We start from the raw sequence: 9,435 nt of genomic DNA on the forward strand, positions 1-9,435 counted from the left end.
ATGGTCAGCGAGTCCCCCGGCGGCGGGCCCTGGAGGCCCGGGCTGCCCGGCGGGGCGCTCAAGGTGAACGTGGGCGGCGTGCGGCGGCGGCTGAGCCCGCGGGCGCTGGCGCAGTTCCCGGACACGCGGCTGGGCCGCCTGCAGGCCGCCGCCTCGGAGGAGCAGGCCCGCCAGCTGTGCGACGACTACGACCCGGGCGAGCGGGAGTTCTACTTTGACCGGCACCCGGGCTTCTTCCTGTGCCTGCTGCACTTCTACCGCACCGGGCGGCTGCACGTGCTGGAGGAGCTGTGCGTCTTCGCCTTCGGCCAGGAGGCCGAGTACTGGGGCCTGGCCGACCGCTTCCTGGCCGCCTGCTGCAGCGGCCGCTACCACGAGCGGCGCCTGGAGCGGCCGCGCCGCAGCTGGGACGAGGACAGCGACGTCAGCAGCGTGGACACGTCCCCCGACGAGATCTCCGACTTCAACCAGGACCTGCTGCGCTACCGCGCCGTGCGCTGCGGCCAGCTGCGGAAACGCCTCTGGCTGACCATGGAGAACCCGGGCTACTCGCTGCCCAGCAAGCTCTTCAGCTGCGTCTCCATCGGCGTGGTGCTGCTCTCCATCGCCGCCATGTGCATCCACAGCCTGCCCGAGTACCGGGAGCGGGGCGAGGAGGCCGCCCCGGCGCCGCCGCTGCTCCTGCGGCTGGAGTACTGCTGCATGGCCTGGTTCAGCTTCGAGGTGGCCTCCCGCCTGCTGCTGGCCCCGAGCCTGCCCCGCTTCTTCCGGCACCCGCTCAACCTCATCGACATCGTCTCCGTGCTGCCCTTCTACCTGACGCTGCTGGTCAGCGCCATGCCGGGCAAGTCCTGGAAGCTGGGCGGCGTGGGCAAGGTGGTGCAGGTCTTCCGGCTCATGCGCATCTTCCGCGTGCTCAAGCTGGCGCGGCACTCCACGGGGCTGCGCTCCCTGGGGGCCACCCTCAAGGTAATGCCCCCCCCCCCCACCGGGACCCCGGAGCAGTGGGATCCGGCCCCAGGCCCGGCTGTGGGACCAGCCCCGAGGCTCGACAGTGGGGCCCAGCCTCGGCAGTGGGATCCGGCCCCAGGCCCGGCTGTGGGACCAGCCCCGAGCCTCGGCAGTGGGATCCGGCCCCAGGCCCCGCAGTGGGACCAGCCCCGAGCCTCGGCAGTGGGGCCCGGCCCCGAGGCCCGGCCGTGGGACCAGCCCCGAGCCTCGGCAGTGGGATCCGGCCCCAGGCCCGGCTGTGGGACCAGCCCCGAGCCTCGGCAGTGGGGCCCGGCCCTGAGGCCCGGCCGTGGGACCAGCCCCGAGCCTCGGCAGTGGGGCCCGGCCCCAGGCCCGACTGTGGGACCAGCCCCGAGTCTCGGCAGTGAGGCCCGGCCCCAGGCCCGGCTGTGGGACCAGCCCCGAGCCTCGGCAGTGGGGCCCGGCCCCGAGCCCCGCAGTGGGACCAGCCCCGAGTCTCGGCAGTGGGGCCCGGCCCCAGGCCCGGCTGTGGGAGCAGCCCCGAGTCTCGGCAGTGGGGCCCAGCCTCGGCAGTGGGGCCCGGCCCCGAGGCCCGGGCCACTTTCGAAGCCTTAACTGTAGAGCTAAAAGGTAGGAGTGAGACCCAGGGAGAGAGAAGGGCCAGGGACCATCCTGGAAGGAACTTTAGCAAAGAAGTTGAATGTGCCTCTTCAGTCTTAGGGAGTGCTTGAAGCAAGACATTAAGATTAATTTGCCTAGGACCCCCACAGCTAGCATGTGCCAGAGCATGAACCCAGGGCCTCCCTGGAGACAAAAAATGACAGTCCCTGCCCTCAAGTTGCTTTCTTTGGGTATGTTTTCAGTGTGTCTGACTCCTTGTGATCTCGTTTTCTTGGCAAACAGACCCAGGTGGTTTGCCGTTTCCTTCTTCATGTGTTTCCACAGATGAAGAAAACTTGCCTACCTCAAAGATAAGGGACTAACCCAAGAACACACAGCTAGCACGGGTCTAAGGTCACATTTGAAGGTCACATACTATCCCTTTCACAACCTAAGTGCCCCATTGTTTTTTCTTTTCTTTTCTTTTTGGATTGGGGAGGGAGGTGGGAAGTGGAATGCAATGATAGCTTGAGGGGATGGGAGGGTCAAGTGAAGGTTTTTTTAAAGGAAGGAGAAAACTAGGGAATAGAGAAAGCTTTTATTGGCAATGGTGGTTTGTCCTTTGCTCTCAAAGAAGATAGATGATGCCATGACAAGCTTGGGAATTGGACTTAACTGAGGGGAAGCTGGGCTAAGTCACCAGCCTCACTTTCTCCTCTGGAGCAGTCTGGGTCCAGTTACCAAGTATGGATCAGGAGGACTGGAGATGGCCCTGGAGGTGAAGCAATCAGGTTTAAATGACTTGCCCCAGGTTGCTTAGCTAGTGTTGCATTTGAGTCTGGTTTCAAACTCCAGTCTTCCTAAGTCCAAGGCCAGTGCTCTATCCATGGTGTCACTTAAGCTATCCTTTAACAGACAGGCACTGTAAAAGGAAAAAACTGAAAATAAGAGAGAAAAGATAAAGAATAAACTAATGAAGCAGTTGGGAGGAGATGGAATAAAAGGTCTAAGTAAAGGTAGTTTGCCTTGTCAAGGAGAAGGATGACTTCTCTGTTAGAAACTGGAGGAAAGGAAGAGAGAATGGGAAATAACAGAAGGGCTTTTGAGGTGTCCTGTAGGGGAAGATGGTACATGTATTCTTTTATTTTGTTTACTCAAATAGGAACTAAATTCTTGTTCATAGGAAGGGGGGAAAGTAGTGTGGAAAAACTGCAAGGGGGAAAGTTTAGATCAAACATTACAGAGTGTGATGGTCAATGGAGGAAAGAGGGAGGAAAAGGGGTTGCCATGCACAGTGAAGACCTAGTTGCTAATTCTGTCACAAAAGTCTGTAATAGTCCCAGGAAACATGGTTTTGTGACTTTTTTCATTCATGTTCAGCAGAAAAGGCAGATGGTATGGGCAGACCTTCACTTCATTGCCTGAGCAATGTGATAGGAGGAAAGCCTTCAAGGGTGAAGGACAGTAGATAGTTGAACTTGCTAATTAAAAGGTTGAGACTTCAAGGCCAGAGCAAAAGTGATAGATTTGGAGAGCAGATGAATGGATATCATGGTGAGAAGTCAAACAAAAGGAAAGATGAGGACTTAGTTTAAGAAAAGAATTTCAAAGTTCAAGATCATGAGGTAGCCCATTTATGAGTGATAGTGAGAGGATTGATGTTTCCCTTTTTTTATGTGAGGATGAGGTAAAATAAGGAGTTGGTCATAGGAATTGAGAAAATTGATGAAACGAGTGACCCAGGTTTTCAGGGGGATATGGTAGCATATTTTGAAGTTCCAAGTGTAAAGACAGGGGTTAGGGTAGAGTGATGTACTGAGCTTCTTGAAAAAGAAAGATTTACTGAGGCATAATTGGATAACTACAACAAAGTTTTGGAATTCCCACTATAGATCACTGATCCTCAAATGAGGAGAGGTTGCTATGTGATAGCATCAGATAAAAAGTCTGGATGGGGCTTTAAAAGGAAAGAATAAGAATAGCCAACATTGATATGGTGCTTATTATATGTGACATACAATGTTAAGCATTTATAATTATCTCTTTTGATCCTCAGAAAACTGTATGCAATTACTATTCCCATTTTACAGATGAGGGAACTGAGATAGGTAGAGTTTAAGCAACTTGTCCAGGACTGAACAGCTACTCAGTGTCTGAGGTCAGATCTGAGTTCAGACCAGGTATTCCATCCACTTAGATCACCTTGATGTCTGAAATATAGCCTCTTCTAGTTGCTCATATCTTTGGGAGCATGAAGATACATTAAATACTAGAGAGTGGCCAGGGAAGCAGTGTCTTTGGAGGGAAGATCAAGTTGAATTTTAAGGTGGATAGTGTGTTAAAGGAAGAGACTGAAGAAAGAAATCTAACAACTGAACAGGATCTAAAAGGCAAAATGGAAGGTAGAGGATAGAGGAAAATGGAAAAACTCAGTATGGAGAGGTCTAATATGTATGGGGAATGAAAGAGCAGTGGTAATATGGAAATGGAACTTTCATTCCCACTTCACAATTTTGGTTCATAGGGATTATTAGGAAGGGAAGTTGTTCAGTCATGTAAAAGTACCAGTTCACCAGGGCTCCTCCCCTCAAAGAGTCCTGTGATGATGGACAATGGATGTTGGACTATTTTGTTTAACAGCATCAAGAAGTGAAATTGCTTAGGTCTTCTAGGTCAGTATACCTAGAGATCTGGTCATCAAGAACCTGCAGGAATTACCATCTAGCCCACCCTCCCAGAGGAGAAGGTAACATGTCTAGAAATGGACAATGGCTTGCTCAACCTCACTCAGCTAGTAATTAGCAGAGTTGGGACCCTTGTCTATTATCTTCCAATGACAAACCCATTGCTCTTCTTTCTCATTACACAGAGCTGTAATGAAAGCTCACATTTGTATAGGTTTTGAGGTTTATAAGGTGTTTCCTTCAAAATAGCTCTGTAAAGAAGGTGGTGAAGAATTATTATCCACTTTTACAGATGAGGAAACTGAAACCATAAAGTTAAAGTAACTCATCCATAGCTACATAGCTAACTAATTATCAAAATCAGGATGTGACTTGACTCTAAACATTAGAGAACTGTGATCAGTACATCCTGATGAAGCAACAGACACTCCTCCCTTTCTCCTCCTTTATTCTATAACTGAACTAGGCAAGAAAAAGGGGAGAAGGAGGAAAAACAAATGGGAATCTGAGGCTAAAATTAGGGGTTTGGGAAAAGAAAGTACAAGAGAAAGGGGGATGGTCAATAAGCATTTTTAAGCAGCATGTTCCAAGGACATAACCTAAGGGTTTTCCAGGTGTCTAATACCCCTGGGAGCAAGGGGCTGTTATTACCCCCACCTTACAGTAGAGGAGACTCAGGCAGACAAAGTGTAAGTAACTTACCCAGAGTCACACAGCCAGAAAGTGGAGGTCACATTTGAACTCAGATCTTCCTGACTCCAGGTCCCAGGGCTCCATCTACTGCATCACCTGGCTGCCTCTGAGAGCTCAAGGTCTTTGATTGCATGATTTTTACTATACCATTGATGACTTAGTTTCTTTTCCCATAAAATGGATGGAGATCTAAGATCTAGGATCGTTTTTATCTCTGATATTCTATTCAATAAACATTTATTAAGGATTAGAGTGAGAGTGTGGTGCTGAGGGAAAAATCAAAGTCCCCACCCTCAAGAAGCTTTCATTCTATTGTCAGGATATCACAAGGTCCAAAGACAAATAGGTACAAAATAATTTGGGCAAGAACAGAGCACTGATGAGACCTCGGAGGTGGCTGCTTAAAGTTGACATTAAAGGAGGATAAGGATGCTAACAGGTAGCAGTGACTAGAGTGCAGGTGAGTCATGCGGACCAACCTAGGCAAGTGTATGCAGGTGGGAGACAACATGCTCAGTTTCAGGGCTTTATTATAAGTTATTACTGTGCATAATGACAGCGACACCAGTACCCTACTGACTTCAGAATGATTATGAAGAAGCACTTTGTGAACTGTCATTAGATCACAGTGTTCTTTACAGTTTTGTTCAGTGGTTTCAGTCATGTATGACTTTTTTTGTGCCTACATTTGGGATTTCCCTGGCAGAGATACTGGAGGGGTTTGCCATTTCCTTCTCCAGCTCATTTTACAGATGAGGAAACTGAGGTAAACAAGGTAAAGTGATTTGTCCAGGGTCACACAGCTAGTCAATGTCTGAGGCCAGATTTGAACCCAGAAAGATGAGTCTTGCTGTCAGACTCAGGTCTTTATTCATTGCACAGCCTAACTCCCTCTTCTTTACAAGTGGTTTTGTTTTATTCTTGCCTTCCTGAGGGCACCTTGAAAATTTTCAGGTCTCCTACATTTCTCAGTAGGGTGCAATTTCTAACCTTGATTCCCCTTTTGGATCTCACATTCTTCTATGTACTAACAGGACATTGCACATGGCCCAGGGTCTGGCATTATTATTCCCCACCCCCTTTCACAGAGAAGGCTGCATCTGGAAGGGGCCATGTGGGGAGAAAGGTGAGAAGGAAAAAGGAGCTAAGGACAAGGTTTCTTTCTATCCCTTACTCTACCCACCTCCACACATCTGAAATAAAAAGAGCAAAAAATAGGAGGAAGGCAAGAGGAATCACTGACAAAACAGGGCATCTTTGGAAGCTCCATGTTGAATTGATTGCATAGATAAAAGAAAAGCAAGCTTTCCATAATAGAAATTCACAGTTTCATAGGCAGCTCTCACTTGCTCTATAGTGTACATGGAAATGCTTGCTTTATTTGGTGTTTGCTAAGTTCAGAATAAAACCAAAATGAAATGAAAAAATAAAATAAAGGAATTAAAAATAGATAGCTTCTTAAGGCTCCATTTAACTGTGAACCTATAAACCTGTGACTCTCCATGAAGCCAAAGCTGTTCCCTTGTATCTGAGAGTTATCTCTCCTTCTTTTCCTTACTTTATCTAAATCCTGCCCCCTTTTGCCCTAATCATACATATTTATGTACAATTTTATTCCTTCTATTAGATTCTAAACTGCTTGAGGGCAGTAGTAGCTGTGTGTGTATGTGTGTGTGTGTGTGTGTGTGTGTGTGTGTGTTTATATGTTTCCTTATCAACCATCACTTGCACCTGGATAGGTACTTAACAAGTATTTAATAAACTCAATTTGGGGGGTAAAGGCACCCTAAGGTTCTCTAGCACAGTCTCCTCAGCTTACAGAAGAGGACCGAGACTCATAGATTACGTGATTTGTTCAAAGACACAGCTAGCCAGTGACAGACTGACTGGTCCCTCTACTGCCTCTGAGGGAAGATGGGGACCCTGGGGGCATGAAAAAAATCTGTTGGGAATTGTGAAAATTCTGAAAACCTGCTAGCCAGAGGCCCTGTGCTTTGTACCTCTTTAGAGAGCTGTGTCTCAGGGCCCTCCCTTTGCAGTATCTGCTTTCTTCAAGGCAGAGGGCCAGGGGAGGCAGAGGCTGATGGCTCCAAAGAGGAGAGAAGAGTATTGATCGATCCAGGAGCCAGTCCTTAGTCACAGCTGTCAATTGCTTCCTCCAGGGCAGGAGAAGCTTTAGTCTAGACCTCAGGGGGTATAACTGAAGCCCAGAAAGACTTCTCTCCTTATTACCTCTTTGTGAAGGGAGGTGGGGACCCATGAAGGACTTGAAGACATGAGATTAGAATCATAGAGTGTAAGAGCAAGGAGGACATTAGAAAAGAGAGTGTTGAAGAAGCTAGAAGATAATTTAGAAATTATCCAGTTACAGATTATATAATTGAGGCCCAAAGATGGAAAGGAGTGGGTCCGAATGAAGCTGAGTGCTCTGGAGATGGGTGATGGGAGAGAGAGGGTTCAATAACTTTGCTTTCTCTTCCAGCACAGCTACCGGGAAGTGGGCATCCTGCTGCTGTACCTGGCTGTGGGGGTGTCCGTATTCTCTGGAGTGGCCTATACGGCTGAGAAGGAAGAAGATGTGGGCTTTGACACAATTCCAGCTTGCTGGTGGTGGGGCACAGTGAGCATGACAACTGTGGGCTATGGGGATGTGGTGCCTGTGACCGTGGCAGGCAAGCTAGCTGCCTCAGGCTGCATCCTAGGGGGCATCCTGGTGGTGGCCCTCCCCATCACCATCATATTCAATAAATTCTCCCACTTCTACCGACGCCAGAAAGCCCTGGAGGCGGCCGTGCGGAACAGTGACCAGCGTGAACCCAGCATTTCTGTGGATGCCTCCAGCACAGAAGATGGGGCATCTCAGGCTTCAAATGAGACCTCTCGGGAGGGGAACTTCCCAGAGCCCAGGTCTCGAATGTCAGATGTGGCCTCCATGCCATAGATTATAGAATTTAGATTATAGAACATTATAGAGAACCTATGTTGGAAGGAACCTTAGAGACCATCTGGTCTTCATTTATAGATAAGGGGGCTCAGGCCCAAAGGAGTTAAATGATTTATCCTGTTAAACAGCAGAGCCAGGATTTGAATCCCAAGTCTTCTGACTACAGTTCTATTGTTCTTTCCACTTCTCCCAGCTGCTCTCTCAAATCTGTTAAAAACAGAGCTCCAGACACAAGGATGTGTCTTTTCTACCCTTCTAGCTGCTCACACCTACCTGACCAAAAGCATGGAGATATATCCCTTCCCAAGTGGTCTTGAAGGCTTGGAGTGGGAAGAAATCATATCCCTCATTACCCAAGGGACATTTCTGAGCAAATCAGAGAGGGAAGGGCCAGGGTTCTGCCTCAATGGGACCAAGGTTGGATGAATTCCCACTTTTCTTCTAGACATTATTCATAGAGGCTTCCAACTGCTTTTCAGAGTAATTCCCATCATGGTGTTAAGAAAGAACAGGCAAGTATAAAAGAGAAATTTTATGGGCTGAATCCTAGAGTAGAAATACCTAATAGAACTGGGTAGAGTGTGGGTAGGTGATCATTTCTAAGCCTGAAAGCATCAAGTTTCATGGAACCATTCTGAAGTAGGGCTGTTTTCTTTTTATCCCAGACAATGGCAGGCAGTATGGGGAATGATCTGTCAAGTACATATTGATGGAACTGGTGATATTAAACATTTTTTTTAGGTTTTTGCAGGGCAATGGGGTTAAATGGTTTGCCCAAGGCCACACAGCTAGGTAATTATTAAGTGTCTGAGACCAGATTTGAACTCAGGTACTCCTGACTCCAGAGCCGGTGCTCTATCCACTGTGCCACCTAGCCACTCCAAGGTGATATTTAACTTGAAGAAGAAAAGATGTGGGAAGGAAGGGGTTACCTGTGTTTGAAGTTTGACATATGGAAAAAGAATAGACTTGTTCTGTTTGGTTCTAGACAACAGAACTAGCAGCAATGGGTGGCAGTTGCAAAAGAGGCAAATGTTATTTGAAGTTAGTGGACAGAATAAGCTGCTATTGGCAGCTCCCTCTTTGGAGGGCTTAGAGAACAGGAGCTACTTGGTCAAGTAGTGGTGGGAATTCTTTCTTAGGTCTCGGTTGGTCTGTGGTCTTAAGTCTGGCTTCTGAGGTTCTACCAGCTCTGAAATCCCTCTTCTTTAAGTCTGTGTTGCCTGGTCACACACACACACACACACACACACACACACACACACACACACACACATATGTGTGCACCCAGAAGGGCAGAATTCTAGGCTTTTTGTTTTCAGCTTTGATGTGGCTCTGGATAGCATTCCCTTCTCCTCATTTGTCCTCAATGACTTGAAGCACCCTCCGATTCTTAGTTGAGCTAAGCCAGTCTTTCTAAAGTCAGGCCTTGCATCTCCTACCTTCTTCCTCTTGGTCAAGCTTCACAATTGCACACATCATTCCCTGCCCACTCTCACATTCACTCAGACCTGCCCTTGAGCTCTGAGATAAGGCATGGTT

General features: G+C 48.4%; 1 protein-coding gene across 1 annotated transcript; it reads left to right on the forward strand.

Annotated features, from left to right (window-relative positions):
* Positions 1-8,176, forward strand: KCNS1 (potassium voltage-gated channel modifier subfamily S member 1). Its single transcript, XM_074227337.1, has 2 exons — positions 1-969; positions 7,432-8,176. Exons 1-2 carry the CDS (start codon positions 1-3, stop codon positions 7,888-7,890), a joined length of 1,428 nt encoding a protein of 475 aa, XP_074083438.1. The 3' UTR covers positions 7,891-8,176.
* The last annotated feature ends 1,259 nt before the right edge of the window (positions 8,177-9,435 follow it).

Source organism: Macrotis lagotis, chromosome 1, assembly GCF_037893015.1.
Source record: "Macrotis lagotis isolate mMagLag1 chromosome 1, bilby.v1.9.chrom.fasta, whole genome shotgun sequence".
NCBI lineage: Eukaryota > Metazoa > Chordata > Mammalia > Peramelemorphia > Peramelidae > Macrotis > Macrotis lagotis.

Bases quoted from the DNA above. Each gene is read 5' to 3' on its own strand.
- KCNS1 (XM_074227337.1), top strand. From the start codon at position 1: ATGGTCAGCGAGTCCCCCGGCGGCGGGCCCTGGAGGCCCGGGCTGCCC. The intron at 970-7,431 runs GTAATGCCCCCC...TTTCTCTTCCAG, and splicing joins CCCTGGGGGCCACCCTCAAG to CACAGCTACCGGGAAGTGGG.